The following is a 19,360-nucleotide window of genomic DNA, read 5'->3' on the forward strand; positions in this document are numbered from 1 at the left end:
ATGAAAAACACAACAATTTCTCGAGGGTTGAGGTTTTAGAGAAAGACGGTAGGTCAGACAGCTCACAGCTGCACAAACCCACCTACATAAAAACAGAAGTTTGCAAACGGTCAATGAATCAGGCAGCGCCTGTGGGAACAGAACCAGGGTCAAAGTGTCAGGTCGAGGGTGCTTTGGCAGATCTATCTACATTCAACATCAGGACAGTCACAGAGTGAAGTACTAGATATTTACTGACAATCACCGACCCACGCCCCACTCAAGAGCTGTCACGCACAAGGGAAGGTAACATTGTAAGGAAGAATACAAAATCACTAAATATATTACTTGACCAAATCTGAGGGAGCAGAAGGTGTAAAAGTAAGTGATGGCATATCTGGCATATTGGGGACGTCCCTGGTAAATGTTCCCCACAGTTCAGCATGGCTGTGTCAGAAATTTCTCAATACAAACAAACATCTTCAGCAGAGATCACAGGCAGGAAAGTTGGCTGAATGCTAGCAACTGATGTAGGTACAGGAATGCTGGGCGAATACCATTTATTAAATTCAATTGCAGGGTCCTCGTTACAATTAGTGGGGAACCCTTGAGGGTTTGAATGTTGGTCTTTAGAGGTTGAAAGAGAGAGGAACACAACAATTTTCACTGCACTGATTTCAGACTTCACCAGGTTTCCTGTTGCTGCCTGTGTCCAGAGGGGGGCAGCATCGCTTGCAGGTGATAACCACCTTGTTGTGCAGATGACAGAAATCAGTAATCAAGGGACAACCTCCGTGGCGGAAGATGTTTCTAACTTAGAAACAAAGAACTGCGGATAAAGAAGGATCTCAACCCAAAACATCACCTGTCCATGTTCTCGAGGGATGTGACCTGACCCGCTCAGTGCTTTGTGTCTCATGGTGTTTCTAATGTTGACACAACATTGAAAACCAGTAAGCAAGGCAAGAATAATAAAAAAAGGCCAGCTGGAATAATAACCTTTATCTTCAGATAGATGGAGAATCAAGACACCAGCACTCTGTGTCTACAATTGCACTGAGTTTTGGTCAGAATCTGTCAGTAGCTCCTCACTCAGCTCCAGGCCCTTCAGATGAAGCCCTCAATGGGCCTATGTATGCAGGGAATTGATGGGTTTTCCTTCCAAACTTCCATCGGTTTGGGACATTTGTACAAATACGTGTGGATGGGAAGCACCGAGCTTGCTATCCAGGCTTTGTTGTTCCCACCTTGACCTGACTATGTGGGAGGTTCTCCTCAGCGATCGGCAGCAGTCGGGGTCAAGATTATAAACAGAACCACAAACATATCTCCGAATCCTCAGATCATATCAGGCCAAATGCAAAACAGCAGCATGAATTGAAATTGTGACTCAAATAATCTGGAGTTAATGGTGTAGTCTTTGGGGCACTGCCATCATCTATATGCCAAGCTTTAGATCGGGAAACCAAACTAACACATTTAGTTTAGTTTCGAGATACAGCATGGAAACAGGTCCTTTGGCCCACCAAGCCCGTTCCAACCAGCAATCATCCGTACTGTAGTTGTATCCTACACATGAGGAACAAATTAATTTTACAGAAGCCAATTAACCTACGAACCTGCACGTCTTTAGAATGTGGGCAGAAACCGGAGAAAACCCACACGCTCACAGGAAGAACGGGCAAACTCCATACAGCACCCATAGTCAGGATTGGACCCGGGCCTCTGGCACTAAGGCAGCAACGCTAGCACTGCGCCACTATGTCACCCCCTCTGGAGGTTGAATATACACTGTGTACAATGTAAGGTTTTCTTGCCCAGTGTGTGGACCAACCAATAAGGAATAACTTATTTTAGATCAATGAGAAAGGGTTAATGTTGATGTGGTGGTTGCAGGGTCTTTGTGGGAACAGCGATCTTAAATGGTGGAACTTCACAGAGGAATGAATATGATTCATTCAGTCAGTAACCAAGGTTTTACATCTGAATGAAGCAACATTTGCAGGGATGTGTGGATCTGGTAGATCGGAACCACATTAAAAGATACGAGCGTAAATAAGTAATTGTTAACACTTGACGTTATAGGTTATAGTTAAGAGAAATGACATTTGCGGTGAAAGATCTGACTGACATGTGCACAACTGTTGCTCTGACGTTAAATTCAGACCTCCCGAGATGAAAGCTGCACAGGAACTATGAATAGAGATTCTGAGACATACGCGGAGTATGTGCAGCATAAGTTTAGCAGAAGGACACCAGGGCTAAAATAGATAGACTGAGGTTAGATTGCAGAAACTGTTGCAAGAGCATCAGATCACACATTACCGTCTCAAGTGTTGAAGGCCATTGGAGGCTTTGGTGGGGAGAGCGAAAAAATCAAGATCAAGGGGCCAAACCTTAGATTTTGAGCTGGGCAATTTCTGGTGCAATCAGAAATACTTTCTTCACACAAAAGTTAGTGGAAATCTAGGCTCAACTTCAAAATAAACCAAAGGAAGATTAAAAACTTTTTTGACGTTAAAAACAAATAAATTACGGTTACAGATCCAAGGTAAGTCATGGAGTTAGATACAGACCAACGATAATCTAACTGAGTAGGCTGGCTATTTAAAATCTTTCCTTGCTTTTCCAGATGCCAAACACCGCACACCATCAAATAGTGAAATGATCAAAGTCTAGGATCCATGAAGTAACCTCATCTACATTGAATCCTGCCAGGACTGAAAGGTTAACACATTTACCACAATTAACTTTTCATCCAGGAATTAAACCCAGGATTATTCCAGACAATTACATACTTGGCAACACATGGACTAATTGAACCATTCCGTGTTGAACGACTGTCATCAGTTTCAGCTCTGAATTTCCTGATGGATCCTGACAGATTCTGATCATTTCTCTCTGACGTCTTTATAACAACACCCTAGCTCAGATAGACCATCTCCATTTGGGCCACAAATGGACAGTTGTTATTTGCTTTCTGACAACTCCTCTCAGCATTTATCCTCATTCTGTGTATCCTGACCCTGTACAATCTGTGGGCATGTGTTCAAAGCTAGCGAGATCTTGTGCTTAGATTGTAGTGGTGTTGGTGGTGAGGCAAAATGACTCAATAACTGATTCAAGGGAAGTACAGACAAATTGGCAGAATTTAAGGGAATCTTTCAATATGTTGTATAAACAATGAAGGAGGAACAAATAGAGCAGCATTCATTGTGAATTAATGAGAAGTGAAGCTCAAAGATTAGCAGGGAAAAGGTTACAATACTACAAAAAACTTTGTATGGTGAAGATAACCTGACGGATTTATTTTAGTGAACAATTACTGTTAAAGCACCAAAACAAAACAAGGTCCATGATTACAGTGTACACATATCTATGGATCCAGAACCTTGCCTCCAACACATCTAGAAGCTCCGATAAAACCACCATCTTTCCCATTTTTAATGCAATGTTACTGCCAAATGACATTGAACAGTGAGTCAGAGAACCAGTGTAATGGGGTGAATTTATTGTTCCTCTTTGTGGTAACCATATAATCAGCAGAGTGCCATTTTCAGAGTGCCATGTTTCCATGATCTTGAACCTCCACTTCCCCACCTCTGCATTGGTTCAGATCCGTGTAACGTCTCTGAACTTCGAATTGGATCGTGACTGGGACAGAGATTCCATCTCAATAGACAATAGGCGCAGGTGGAATAGGCCATTCGGCCCTTTGAGCCATTTTTGACCTTTGTGGTTGCGTCCTCCTTTCTGATACCTCATTCTGCCTTATTACCTTCACCATGATGTTTTGTCCTATTACTTATGGTTTCTGAATCCCTTCCCCACACAATAACAATGCCCAATTGTTGTATTTTCTACATCCTTGTCCAAGCACCAATCACGTTACATTGATCATTTCCCCCTATTTTTCACTTGTACAATATTGTAGGGAAGCAGAACTAATTGCACTCATAGTCTCACGGTCCATTTGTATTCATTCCTCTTTCATAAAGGCAGGAAAGGCTCTCATTTCCGCTGAGCCATTTATAACCACACTGTGTCACGTTAGACATTGCCTTCACTCAGTGATGCCTCAAATGGGAAACTTGCTTTCAAACAAGGAGGTTGTAGAACAACAGCCTTTGGCCTTTGCTGAGATGGGAATGGTTGCTGGGGCAGGGGGTGGAGGCAGGATGGCGAGAGGGGTGAAGGGGAGAGGTTTGGGTGTTAAGGTGAAGATCACAACATGCTCACAGGTTACAGATGTAGAATTAGGCCATTTGGTCCATCGAGTCAAATCATGGCAGATCTCCACCTCCTAATCCCATTCTCCTGCCTTCTCTCCTTGACACTCGTTCTAATCACGAATCTGTCTATCACTGCCTTAGAAATATCCAGTGACGGCCTCCACAGCCATCTGTGGCAATCTTCCAGATTTTGCATCTTCCCTATTGCATTCTACGTTTCATTCATTTCCTGTTCCTCTCTTGCATGCCATCTTTGGCCACAGCTGTTTATTAACCGGCTTGTGTGCGCCGAGTGAGAACGTAATACACAGCAGTTCAACCGTTGACCCTCTCCATGTTAACCACCTATTCCCAAGTGAACACCCCTTGTCCTCTCTGCACTTTCACTCGTTCCACTTCCAACTTTCTCTCTGTGCAAATGCTGTCTGACCTGCCGAGTATCTCCAACATTTAGTTTTTATTCTCCGCTCCCTGGGATTTAGATCGGAAACAGAGTGGGAAAGAGCTGGGACGTTTGGCTCTGCCAATCTAGATGTGGGGCAAGCAGTGTCCAGGTGCATCCCTCCCCTCCCATCGCCGTTTAACTAATCAAGATCGACTCACACAAAGCACATATTCAGCCCATCTCCGGTTAATTGTTACATCTCAAGGCTGCTCCGCACTTTGCTCAGCAAAAATCACTTAGAATTGCAGATAAATTATGTCAGAATTTCAGGATTTCAGCCATTTATTCAATGACTGACTGAACAACAATGAAAAAAATAGCAGTAATATTTTGAAATACCTGGAAGTGGCTGCAATGCTTCTTTCTGAAACATGACCACATTATCTGTCCACAGAGTTTATGCAGCAGAAAAAGCAATATATTCTTTTTATACTTTTGTTGAAATGTTTTATCCTTTGTTGAACTTAATCTGTTTTTTGTTTATTTCTTTGCATGATCTATTCAGGTAATCAGCTTTCTGCAAAATGACGGCGAAACAGTGGCAACACCAGAATGCTGGACTTTACCACATAGTGCTCGTGAATAATGCAACACGTCTTCACAGTGGGTGTCAAAACATCAAATGACCGCATTAATGCACCCGTACCATCTCAGAGGGTGTGGGAGCTGGGTCTACATACAAAGTCTCCACCGTGAGTAACTGGGCACTCCGAGCCACAGTCTTCACCATAAACCTCCACCATCCTACACCATAATCTTCACCGAGAACACCCACCAATCCACTCCACGCTCTTCACCAGTAGCCAGGCACTCTGAGCTACAGTCTTCACCATGAACACCCACTACCCCACACCACAGTTTTCACTGCTAAGACTCACCACCCCAATCTTCACGACACAAATCGCCTGGCAACAGGCAAAGACATTTCCCCCCTGTTGTTTGTGCTATTTAGCAAACCTGACACAGTGTGCAGGAAAATACTACAAGTTTGACATAAACTTTCTGTTTGAACAAGTGCTCAATATTAAACACAGCACATTGAGACACACTGCCGGAATAATTCCTCTCTCTTCAGGATCTCTGAACCAGACACAGGATTTGTCCAGTGGAACGTGAAACATTGGAACGCTGAGAGTTAACATGAACCATCTTCCCACATATTTAGCATCAAGGTTATGACTTGGAATTGATTCAGAGGTTTCCTGTCATTTCAAGCAGAGAGCACCACCGATTCCTGAGAGAGGCAACACTGATGGAAGTGACTGCCACAGCTCACTTACCCAGAAGTATTGAAACGTTCTGCGCAGCCATGGACAATAATAGTAATCCATCCTCTCTGCTGAGAATATCTCTGTGTGTTAAAAAAATACAGTTCAAATAAGCTCACTCTGCCGTTTTCCCACTCACTTGCTATCTTTCAGTTTCCTGGTTACAGCGAGAACCGGGGCAGGTTGAGCAAAGTGTTCTGTCACTGAGGCAGGCAACACGTATACACACACACACTCACATTCTCTTACATACACTCACATACACACACACACACTCACACACACCTCCTATTACACACACTCATTCTCTTACACACACACTCACGTACACACTCACGTACACACACACACTATTACATATACATACTCTCACACACACATTACACACTCTCTCATGATCAATCATTCATATTCACATACTTACACGCACACTCACTCACATATTTACATACACACACACACTCCACTGCTGACCTGCTGCCTTTCCCCACATCCAGCAGTTACAGTCTTCAGCAGCTGAGAGAGAGAGAGAGAGCGAGAGAGAGAGAGAGAGAGAGAGAGCGAGAGCGAGAGAGAGCGAGACACATATACACAGAAGTCACGTGATGCACACTCAGGAAATGACTGCTGAAGTAATTACTGCCTGACCGTGCTTTGAAAATGCAAAAACTCTTTTCAAAACGAGTCTTTCCTAAATTTGAAAGAGACATTGTTCTTTTATATACAATGTTATAAACTTCTCAACTGATGAGGAAGCCTACAACAGTAGCAATGTAAGATACAAATCCTGCTGGTCAGTGTGTGGTTGGACAGTGAGCGGGAAGAGTTAAAGTCCCTGCTTCCCCCACCACAAGCAGATGTTTACTATATATGGTATTCTGATATAAAATGGCAACAGACATGACACACTGATAGGGGTGCGGGAGAACGATGTTTAAACTCTCTGTCCCCGACAGACTGATACTGTTAGGACAATGATACTTTTACAGTTAGTGTGTTTTGTTCATTAAGCCAAGCAGGGTACAAAGAAGATTAATGAGAACAGTGTTAGGACTCGCTGGCCTGAGTTATAGAGGTGGGCAGGCTAGGAGACCAAGGGTTGACCATGTGTATAAAAACATGAGGGGAAATAGCTTTTTCTCCCCAGGGTAGAAGGTATACAGTAGGTTTAAGACAGGAGGGGAAAGATATCACAGTGACCCGAGGGCTAATTTCTTTAAGCGGATGTGTGTATATGGGATGAGCTGTCAAAGGATGTGGTTGAGGCAGGCACAATAACAAATTTTAAAAGTCATTCGGACAGGTCCATGGTTAGGATACATTGTGCGAGATATGGGTAAAACACAGGCAAATGGGACTAACTCAGATGGGCATGTTGGTTGACACGAACGAGTTGGGCTGAAGGGCCTGTTTCCGTATGTATATCTATACTATCGATAATGTCCAATTGCGTGGGTATATAGGTAAGCTGTAATCAACATCGAGGAGACACAAGAAACTGCAGATGCTGGAATTCTGAGCACAACACAAAGTTCTGCAGGAACTCAGCGGGTCAGGCAGCATCTGTGGAGGTAATGGATAGGCGACCTTTCGGGCCAGGTTTCAGTCGGCAGGGACCCGACTCCAAACGTCGCCAGTCCATTCCCATCCACAGATGCTGCCTGACCCGCTGAGTTCCTCCAGCACTTTGTTCAATGTGACCAAGTTGTAACTTATTCCGATTGTAGAGTTTACCAAAAAATCCATTTCACTACATAGGGAGTGGCTGCACAGAGCTCATCGCGGCAGCACTCCACTTGGTGACAATCAGCATGGATACACAGAACTGCGCAGATCAACGGGCAACTGAAATCTCTCTGTTGACATGTGAAGGTTTCCGGCAATTCAACTCTGAAACAATGCTCCTTCCCCGTCTTGGCACAAAAACAGACTGTGTTTCCCTCATGTTCCCCAAGGCCACTGACAGTGGAGCCTCTCTCAGGCCAGTTGTGTGGATTATGTGGTGAATTCACTGTGCCAAGCAGGGAATATTCTGGTCAACTTGCACAAAACGATGGCATAAACCCCAGAAGACAACGACAATCTCTCTCAGCGGTGTGCTTTAGGGATAAGGATTGGCCAGGGTGTCAGGGTGATCAGTCATAGCCTTCAGACGGGACCTTTCCTCTGACCAACTACATCTAATGCAGTGCAACAATTCACCGCCAATGTGCGGGGGGGATCCCTCCCACTCCCCCTTCCCCAATGTGTGGTACCCCCTTCCCACCCCTCCCCATCATCAATTTGTGGGACCCCCTCCCCTAAGTGTGTGGGACCCCACAAAACGTGTGGGATGCACCCCCCTCCCCAAGGTGTGAACTCCCCCTGACGTGGACAAATATCCAGAGTATTGAATACAGAACTTGGGTGGTCATGTTGCAGTTGCATTAGACATTGGTGAGGCCACATTTAGAATATTGTGTTCAGGTTTGGTCACCATGTTATGATGTAGATGTTGTCAAGCTTGAAAGGGTGCAGAGAGGATTTACAAGGATGTTGCCAGGACTCGAGGGCCTGAGCTATAGGGAGAGGTTGAGTAGACTAGGACACTATCTCTTGGAGTGCAAGAGGATGAGGGGTGATCTTATAGAGGCGTACAAAATCACGAGAAGAAGATCGAGTAGACGCAGTGTCTTTTGGCCAGAGTAGGGGAGTCAAGAACCAGAAGACATAGGTTTAAGGTGAGGGGTAACTTTCTTTTTTACACAAAGGGTGGTGGGTATATGAAACGAGCTGCCGGGGGAAGGTAGATTAGGGAGCTACTATGGCAACTTTTAAGAAACATTTGGACAGGTACATGGATAGGATAGAGGGATATGGGCCAAACGCAGGCAGGTGGGATGAGTGTAGGCGGGGCATGTTGGTTGGTGTGGGCAAGTTGGGCCAAAGGACCTACTTTCACGCTGTAAGATTCTATGGTTCTAAATGCTGCAAATTGCAAAGGAACAAACTGTGAAGAAAAACATTATATTTACATAAAAAAGCAAATAGTCACTGATGCTTTGCCACGTGAGAAGGTGTCGGGAAGGAAAGCCACATGCAGAATCAGATTGCAGCACTAGAGTTGTATCTATTTGCATGAGGTTTCACCATTCAGCAATCCCGGGTCAATCTCATTCAACTAGGTTCCTTCTTTTTGAACCCACCACCTCAGTTAATTACAATTTTAGCAAAAAATGTTCTTCTGTTGAAGCTACACAATGAATTCATATGGACACACTGATCTGTTCTGTATTCATGCCTACTATATTCTGTTGTGCTGAAGCAAAGCAAGAATTTCATTGTCCTATCTGGGACACATGACAATAAACTTTCTTGAATCTTGAATTCTCATCTACCACAGAGTCGCTGAACGGAATAAAAGCAGGAATATTCTGCTGGGTGGGTGGAATGTGTGGAAGCAGCATGCAGAGTTAATGCTTCAGGACAACAGTCCTTCATCACGAAGAGTAAAGTTTGAATTCAGGGGTCATGGGTCTGAAACACAACTCCAATTCATCTCTCGCAGATGACGCCTGACCCTTTGCCAACACTTTGTTTCTATTTTGGATTTCCAGATCTTTTACTTTTCAATTGGTTAATGGACCTTGGAGCCAGATTTGCCATCCGGGCCCTTGGGTCACTCCACCAGATCACAGCTGATGTGCAACCCTATCCCGGTCATTTATTGTTCCATGTCCTGAAGTGTGGAAGGGTCCAAAGGTCATGGAAGTATCTCATTTTAGAAACTTCAAACCAATGAAAACCATTTCTCTCAATTTACTCAGCTCTTCTGGCTATCAACCATCAGATAACACATGGGATTTGCCAGTCAGCTTCTAACCTGGAGAGGTGTGGCCAGGTTTGGTGACTGAACCAGTCAGACAGGACTGTTCTTCACTGTATCCTTAATATGCCACACACCTACCACACAAAGATGCAAATGTGTTTGGAAAAACAAGCATTATAATACTTCTAGCCCAAACAAAGCTCTTGCATATTTTTAGACGTTTATCCAGGAAAGTCAGGACTTTCATATGAAGAAAGACTGGATAGACTCGGTTTGTACTCGCTAGAATTTAGAAGATTGAGGGGGTATCTTATAGAAACTTACAAAATTCTTAAGGGGTTGGACAGGCTAGATGCAGGAAGATTGTTCCCGATGTTGGGGAAGTCCAGAACAAGGGGTCACAGTTTAAGGATAAGGGGGAATTCTTTTAGGACCGAGATGAGGAAAACTTTTTTCACACAGAGAGTGGTGAATCTCTGGAATTCTCTCCCGCAGAAGGTAGTTGAGGTCAGTTCATTGGCTATATTTAAGAGGGAGTTAGATGTGGCCCTTGTGGCTAAAGGAATCAGAGGGTATGGAGAGAAGGCAGGTACAGGATACTGAGTTGGATGATCAGCCATGATAATATTGAATGGCGGTGCAGGCTCGAAGGGCCGAATGGCCTACTCCTGCACCTATTTTCTATGTTTCTATGTTTCTATATTTGACGGTTTGAGTTGAAACCTGATGTTTATATTCTTTTATCCAGGCCCCCTCATTATCTGCAGGGACTGGCCATTGTAGACAGGTGCGGGAATGAGAAGAAAGCTTCGGATAACCCGGTGACCTCATCATTTTCTGTGCCTGTTGTAGCCACACGTGTAAGATTGAGGGCAGCAAATTACTGTACCCGTAAAGATTTACCGGTTCCCTGTGCAGACAGAAGGCCAGATGACATAAGTGCCCTCTCAGAGATTATTACGCAAAATGACTGCAGGTCCTGGTGAGATTTATAGGAACAAGGACTCCACAAACAAACGCTGGAACACTAATTGGAAATGTCATATTAATCAGAAAGTGATTCAAGGCTGGAGGTTTATGACAAACTGGTATATCACAAAATGCCATTTATTGATTGCAAGGTCAGTGGAAATGCAGTGGCAGGTTTTAAAGTCATGTATATAATGAATATATGCAAATAGTGAGTTTAAAAAATCCCTTATTCCAACCTCAATCCACACAAAACAATCAGCTGTTACTTTGCTCAGTGCAATGCAGAACAACAATTCTGTGGCTGTAACGGGAGTTACAGACTGTGGCTGAGACACCAAGTGGCCAACATTATGAAAGAAGGGTCTCGACCCAAAACGTCACACGATTCCCTCTCTCCAGAGATGCTGCCTGTCCCGCTGAGTTACTCCAGATTTTTGTGTCTATTTTATGGCCACATGCAGTTCAGTAGAAATGTAAAAGGTCATCGGTCGAAACCATTTAAGGAGAAGTGGATGGACAGAAAATGCTGGAGTGACTCAGCGGGACTATAGGAATGGGTGACATTTCGGATCAAGACCCTTCTTCAGACTGAGAGTCATGGTGGAGGGAGACATTGAAATATGGAAGGGTAAGGTGTGAAAATGAGAGATCAAAGGGGACGGTCAAGGAAAATGTAGAAAGGATCTTTGTTAGCCGAGGGGAAGCTGACAACGAAGCATACAAACAGTAAGATTTAATCAGGAGGATAGTGAAACTAGTCGGAGAACTAGGATGCTAGAGGGATGGAGAGAGGGAATTGGACAAAAAAGTTATCAACCTCACATTAAGGCTGGTGCTATAGGGGAAGGGACGGAGGCAATGGAAGCCGTGTCATTCACTCTGCCCGCGTTCCATGACACCAAGTCAACACAATCCCATCGCAACATCATGGGGAAAATCTGTTGAGAATGTGAGAGCATTACGTTCACAGAACAAGGCAAAGTCATCATGAAGTGAACATCACTTTCATTACAGTCTACTTTGTCAGCACCGTATTGAAAGTAGCAAAACCTTGGGCAGTGCGGGCTGGAGACAGCACAAGAAGTTATTGTTTGTGACGCTGAGCTGAAGCCGAACTGGAGGAAATCCCTTCTTAAATCCTATCCAGGAGCGACAGTGCACAGGAACGTGGCTCTTCCCAATTTGCACAGCGTAGTACTTTATGATTTCAGGTCAGGCATTGAAGGAGAGCAAGAAGCAGTGAGGCTCGGGGCAGTGCTGTTAACTCAAACCTTGATGTCACAAACATTATTCACTTACGGATCACAAACAGAAGAATGAGAGCAAATCTCTTATTCACCGTCTCAACCAACCACTGGCAGGAGAAGTTGAAAATATGAACAACATAATTTCTTCTGCGTGTAGGAAGGAACTGCAGATGCTGGCTTAAACCAAAGATGGACACAAAAACCTGGAGTGACTGAGCAGGTCACACCGCATCTCCAGAGATGTTGTCTGACCCGCTGAGTTACTCCTGCTTTTTGTGTATCTATAATTTCTGCTCTGTCGCTTCCTCTGCTCAGTAATGTTCCTAGCTTCATACAAAACCGTCATCTGTAACAGGCTTGAGATTCCACCACAGCTGTTCATCTTTGGATGCCCAGCTGAGGACCTCAGATCTATTTGCTGATATCTGGGACCCACACAAACAAAATCACATACATCTGCAATAGGACGATCACATCATCCATGAGGTAAGGGGTTTATTGATGGATTTACGATGGTTTCCGTGAAGGAACCTAGATGGAGAGTGCTGAGGTGATGGCACAGAATCCCTGTGGGACTGGAAGTTTCAGGGAAATACACAAGATCTGGAAATGAATGAGCAATAGACAATGATGTCATGATTCTGTAGCACTGCATGAGGTGATGCATCTCAACCCAAGGATCACTTAATATCTAATTGCAGTGTATAATTAAACTATAGCAAATTTAACTTACAAAGCTTTTTTACATAGTGAATGTTAAATTACTCAATCCATTCTGTTGGTGATCAAGTAATCAGTGTTCTTATTGAACCTCTGAATAAACCCAGGGAAATCAAGTGTCACATCATAGATAACATGAAAAATCTTAACACCCTAAATAATAAATAGTCAAGTGGTTTTTTTTCTCTCTCTGAGGCAGATTCAGTGATGTGGTATAAAAACAGAAAATGCTGGAAGCATTCAGCAAGTCTACAGATGTGACCTGGCTGGCTGAGATTTTCTGCCATTTTCTGTGTTTATGTCAGACTCCCACTGTTCCTGTACATCACTGTACTTGTGCATCTGACAACAAACTCGACTCAACTTTACTAGTTGACCTGAAACATAGCTTTTGGCCGAATGAGTCATCTTAAAGATCTGGAGCTCAACCAAGATATCGCTTTATCAAAATTTGAGGCATTTCCTGCATTCATTTAAGGACCAAGCATAACAAATGTGGGGGAAGATGCAAAGCTAATTGTTTCAAGAAGCTTTTCCTCTCGGTTTATAATGTTCACCATGACCAGCAGGACTATGAAGTTCCATCAGATCAACAACTTTATACCCTGGGACCGGAAGAACAAGCTCAACTCCACCCCTGGTGTGAACCTTACCTCCCTGTCAGAGGAGGATTGTCAGCTCATTCTGGGCAATAATTTTGTCCTCAATTTGTTATTTAATTTCAATGGCGAATATTCTCCTTTATAAGACCCTCCACCGTTCAGTTGGTGTGGGGGTGGATGGAGACCCGGGGAACTGATGCCGTGTCCTATACTTTACCTTCTGCAGTTGCAGTTCTCCATGCAAGGTTCCCTGATTGACAAGTCGCAACGCCACTGCTCAGCTGGTTGGTGCAGGTCACTATGGCAACGGAGAAGCTGCCGCCATGAATGGCGATGAAGTTGTGATGACCTATTTATGTGCTGTCATTTCATTGCCTCTGTGCTGTCATAGATACAGCTGAGGTCATGGGATGACGGCAATTCAATGCATCTCAGAAACAAATACAAGAAAAGTAAGCATCAACAGTTTTGTACTTTACTTCCTTTCTCAAAGAAAGACGGATGATAAAGGTATCGTGAACGCACCATTATATATTAACTTATTTTCCTTCCATGTAATTTTTGACTCCCATCACTCAGTTTCATCGTTGGAGGCGGTCCACTGCAACACAACTACTATTTTCAGTTTCACAAACCTGAAGAAGTACAACCCAACACAAGCAACAACCACTGTTTAGGACACAAGTGCTGGAGTAAGTCAGCGGGCCGGGCAGCATCTCTGGAGAATGTGGACAGGTTACGTAATGGGTTGGGACCCTTCTTCAGAGTGTTACTCCAGCACTTTGTTCTACGCAAGATGCCAGCACTTGCAGTTCCTTTGCCTCCAACAACTGCTGTAAGTCAGTCAGCATTCAGAGGGAGTAGACCAGGACAAGTTTCAGATATAATCCTGCATCGATCCTGATGGTGGTTAATACTGGTAACACTTCCTTCTTCAGATATGCGAGGAAGTGTGTGTGTGTGTGTGTGTGTGTGTGTGTGTGTGTGTGTGTGTGTGTGTGTGTGTGTGTGTGTGTGTGTGTGTGTGTGTGCGTGCGCGTGTGTGTGCGTGCGTGTGTGCGTGCGTGCGTGTGCGTGCGTGTGCGTGTGTGTCTATGTGTGTCTATGTGTGTGTGCGTGTGTGTCTGTGCGTATGTGTGTCTATGTGTGTGTGTCCCTTCTGCTCTATGATTCAAAGTGAAGCCAAGCCTTCTGTTTCATGTAAACTTTCTGGACGATGTCACTAGAATCTATTTTGTGATAAACCTATAGAGCTGAAATGAAGTGCGAAGCCTTTCTGAAATTAAACATGGTGCTCAGGTAAAGATGGTCCAACACAGCTCACCTGCAAGAAGCGAGTTCAGTATTCTGAAAAACGCAAGGAATCATGGGATTTGTCAAAGTTCATTTGAGAAAAAAAAAAGCGAAGGGGGGTGCCGGGTAGCGGGAGAGCGGGGTGTAACAGCGAGAGAGAGAGGGGGGCAGATGCGAGTGGGAGACGGGTAGAGACTGAACTGGCGGAGAGACGGTGAGAGTTGGGGGAGAGAGAAGGGGGGCGAAAGACGTGCGTGTTTGTGTTTTGCTCACAGATGTGTTTAGTCTAACATTCTGCGGGGAATGCTGGGGTTTGCAGGTTGGTTGCAGAGGCGGGCAATGTCCCCCAGTCCCTCCCTCCAGTCCTGGGCGGGGGGATGGAGGGGGGGGGAGGTGGAGGGATTCTCTCCCCATCCCATCCCATCCCTCTCCCCATCCCTCTCCCCGCCGCCTCGCCTTTACCCGGACAGGCGTCGCTCTGTAGGAAGGAACTGCAGATGCTAGTTTACACCGAAGGTAGACACAATGTGCTGGAGTAACTCAGCGGGACAGGTAGCATAAGGCGAGAGGTGCAGCTGACGGTCCCCGGCCCGTCGGGGAACGGTTCCTCAGGAGTTGGAGCAGAGTTGAGCTGGAGTTAGCGCTTCTTCTCCGCGCTGGCTGTAAGCCTGGGACCGCCACTGCTCTGGGCCGGTGTCCCGTCAGTCCAGGGTCACCCCGGACATCTCTGGCTGCCCCTGGACAGAGTGCATGGTTCGCCCCTGTATAATAACCCTGGATACCCCTGGAGGGCAGCCCGAGTGAGAATGGAACCCATACACCCAGGCTGAGGGGGACTGGACCGTGATTCAATAGATTGTCACTGCTGACATTTCTGCATGGACCAGTGGAGAAGGGAGAACTAGTGTCGCTAACTCCAGTAGCAAATCAACACCTCTTGCAGCGCTGGAGACCCGGTTCGATCCTGATTGCGGATGAAACGCAGGTTTGTATACATGCAGCAGCTCAGCTGCAGAGAATGTTTATCTCCACTGTCGTATGACCTGGGCATGCACAGTCGGAATACCGAACTCGCTTATTGGAACCGTAAGACAGTAAGTTTCAGAGCCAACACTGTCACTGAAGAAAATTGAGTTTCTCAAATCCATGACAGGATCTACCAGCTGTTTGAGATTCAAATCAGAAAAACAGTGGCAACACAGCAGGTCAATCCGCTTCTGTGACCATGGACTGCGTTCCGATGGGGTCTGAACACAAATGCAGGCCACCAAATTCAAATGCAATTTCATACCATTTCAAGCAGAGTTCAGGCCACCAAATTCAAATGCAATTTCATACCATTAGGGCTTTATACTCCTGCTACACCACCCCCACCCCTCGGAAGGGGCGTTACCATTATCATGTTGATTGACAGGCGAGAGGACAAATCAGCTGATCTTTTAAACATTCATAACTTTTTTATTTTTCATCGATCGGAAAAATCCTCGGGGCTGCCTCAGCGGAGGAGGACTTGTGAGTAAGATGGCCAAAAATCATAGCGATATTTGGTAGCATTTTTTCTAAAATCAATATACATCGCAGACAGGAAGTGGTCAAGATGAGACTTTTAGTTATATAGATGAACAGCTTGGCCCTTTAATGTCGTCCTGCCATCTGCTGGCAAAAGGTCTGCACTGCAGGATGCAGAGAGCTGGCAGAATAACAGGTTCCATCTTAAAGGACACAAAGCGCTGGAGTAACTCAGCGGGTCAGGCAGCATCTGTGGAGAACACGGATGGGTGACATTTCGGGTCAAGACCCTTCTCCACCCTGCAAGCTGGTTATTTCAGTCTGACATTGTCAGGTTACAGCAATAAGCGCAAGTGAAGCTCTTGTACAAAGTGGGAGAACAAGCAAAGGAAAATATTGAAGAAGGGTCTTGACCCGAAACGTCACCTATTTCTTTATTTCTTTATTTCACCTGACCCGCTGAGTTACTCCAGCAGTTTATGTTTATCTTCAGTGTGAACCAGCATCTGCAGTTCCTTTCAACATAAAGGAAAATATTGTCTTGAATCTTTGTTGTAATGCCCCCTGGCTGAATTAGATCATTATAAGCATTCGGCGTTATATTTTATTCAGTCATTTTGTGCTTTCTGCTCTGCCTTGGGAGCAACAAGAGTATGTTTACCCCCCCCCCCCCCCCCAGTCCTGATGATCCAGAATCCTGGACCAGAGATACCTCGATATCTAATTCCAATAGGAAGTCCCAGCTGATTTATTTCAGTCCAAAGTCCTCAAAACAGTCGATGTAAAACAGAGCTTGACATTAGCTAAAATCTTTGCACAAATGGGAATCACGCCGTTTGGTGGGAAAACAGTATCAAAATTACTTTCCAAAATTACAGTACCAAAATTACTTTAGTGCCAGCTTTAAGACAATTTAAAACACATTCTGTGTGCTAGAAGACAATATTACTCATTTACTCACCTCCTCCAAAGGACATGAGCCCTTGCCTGTTGCCAAACTGTGTAATTCTAACTGATATTTGGTACCTCATTCCATTGTTAATTCTGTCTATAAACAACCTGTGTTGACTGCCTGTCCACCAACAATCACACCGACCGCCTGTCCGTAAACAGCTGCAGCAACATCATGTACATCCCCAGTGACACTGACCGACACACCACCTGTCTACATTGACTGTCCACCAACGGGCACATCCACAGCATCACTGGCATGCCGCCTGTCTACTGCGGCACCAACACACCGCCTGGCTACACCGGCACTGACCGCATGGCCACGGGGAAGCCACCAAATGTAACGACCGTCTCTTACTGTCTTGTGCACGTGACGTTTCTCCTGCGCCACCTCCTGCCTGGAATGGGCGACTGTTTCACGCGGTTTCGTGGCCTTTGCAGACATCTTAATCATATCCTCGAGCGTCCGTCTCGTCCTCCTTGGGAAATCCAAACTTTCCTCCTTTCCCACACGTTGGGAATCCTGGCACAGATAAAGCAAGGCGTGTTAAACAAATGACAAACATCACTAAACGTGCCACCTTAAGGCAAATCCCGAGTAGACAGGATGTGGCCTCTCGTGTACCTTTCACTGGGAAGTGTCAAAGACAGGAGTCCATTACACACCATTACTTTATTTCCACTCATATGGGCCAAATGGCCTGTTTCTGTGCTGTGTAATTTTGAATTTGAATTCCCTTTATTGTCATTCAGACCTTTCGGTCTGAACGAAATTTCGTGCCTGCATTCATACATATAACTTTATGACTATAACTTATGGAAAATAGCAAGCTACATAATCAACTGTATGTACATTAAATAAACTAACATCTTATACTTGGAAAATCTACAATGAGAATTAGATTCCCCACTAAAGCCTAGTTTAACTATCTTCCCTGAGCTTTCCCTTACGCGAAGACATACAAGTTAAGGTAGAAAGTTGTTTCCCAACAAAACATTGTCTGTAGACAATAGACAATAGGTACAGGAGCAGGCCATTCAGCCCTTTGAGCCAGCACGCCATTCAATGTGATCATGGCTGATCATCCACAATCGGTACCCCGTTCCTGCCTTCTCCCCATATCCCCTGACTCTGCTATCTTTAAGAGCAAAAGGATTTGAGTATAGGAGCAGGGAGGTTCTACTGCAGTTGTACAGGGTCTTGGTGAGACCACACCTGGAGTATTGCGTACAGTTTTGGTCTCCTAATCTTGCCATAGAGGGAGTACAGAGAAGGTTCACCAGACTGATTCCTGGGATGTCAGGACTTTCATATGAAGAAAGACTGGATAGACTCGGCTTGTACTCGCTAGAATTTAGAAGATTGAGGGGGGATCTTATAGAAACGTACAAAATTCTTAAGGGGTTGGACAGGCTAGATGCAGGAAGATTGTTCCCGATGTTGGGGAAGTCCAGAACAAGGGGTCACAGTTTAAGGATAAGGGGGAAATCTTTTAGGACCGAGATGAGGAAAACATTTTTCACACAGAGAGTGGTGAATCTCTGGAATTCTCTGTCACAGAAGGTAGTTGAGGCCAGTTCATTGGCTATATTTAAGAGGGAGGTAGATGTGGACCTTGTGGCTAAAGGGATCAGGGGGTATGGAGAGAAGGCAGGTACAGGATACTGAGTTGGATGATCAGCCATGATCATATTGAATGGCAGTGCAGGCTCGAAGGGCCGAATGGCCTACTCCTGCACCTATTTTCTATGTTTCTATAAGAGCCAGCGGTGAAGTAGGTGACATCCAACATGGCAGGGGTTGCGAGAAAATCATCTTTGATAATCTGGGCAACAGCAGCCTACGCCTGTTCACAACACTTTCACAGATACACCCAGCTGGACTTTATGAAGACACTGTGGCAAAAAGATTCTTGAAATAATTGGCAAAGGTGCGTGTTAGTACACAAGGGGTGGCAAAGCCAATGTGCAAATCAAAGATAAGCCAAATTGCAACCAGCTTATTGCAAATTAACAAAACTAACTAAATTAACTAATCAGCTTGGGTGAAAGGGAAGGGAAGTAAAAGGAGAGGAGGATGGAAGTCAGGGAGAAAAGGAGAAGGAAGGGAAGGAGAGGCAGATGTTGGGGAAAGGTATAGGAGGACGGGGAGGAGAAACAAGAAGGAATCCGGATTGGGATTTCAGAGCAGTATATATGTGGGAGAGCTTCAGGCCAGAGGGCGGCACAGTCGAGTTGCTGCCTTACAGTGCCAGAGATCTGAGTTCCATCCTGACTACCGGGGCTGTCTGTATGGAGCTTGTACATTCTCCCTGTGACCACATGGGTTTTCTC

General features: G+C 44.9%; 1 protein-coding gene across 3 annotated transcripts in view; it reads right to left on the reverse strand.

The window, feature by feature from the left end:
• The window catches only part of kiaa1671 (KIAA1671 ortholog), a 137,838-nt gene that overhangs the window by 60,863 nt on the left and 57,615 nt on the right, over positions 1 to 19,360 (reverse strand). For all 3 annotated transcript variants that reach the window (XM_033043394.1, XM_033043392.1, XM_033043393.1), the window contains one exon: positions 17,385 to 17,549. In XM_033043394.1, the coding sequence (XP_032899285.1) occupies positions 17,385 to 17,549 (165 nt within the window). The remainder of the gene's footprint in view (positions 1 to 17,384; positions 17,550 to 19,360) is intronic.

The sequence above is a fragment of the Amblyraja radiata genome, chromosome 25 (assembly GCF_010909765.2).
Source record: "Amblyraja radiata isolate CabotCenter1 chromosome 25, sAmbRad1.1.pri, whole genome shotgun sequence".
NCBI lineage: Eukaryota > Metazoa > Chordata > Chondrichthyes > Rajiformes > Rajidae > Amblyraja > Amblyraja radiata.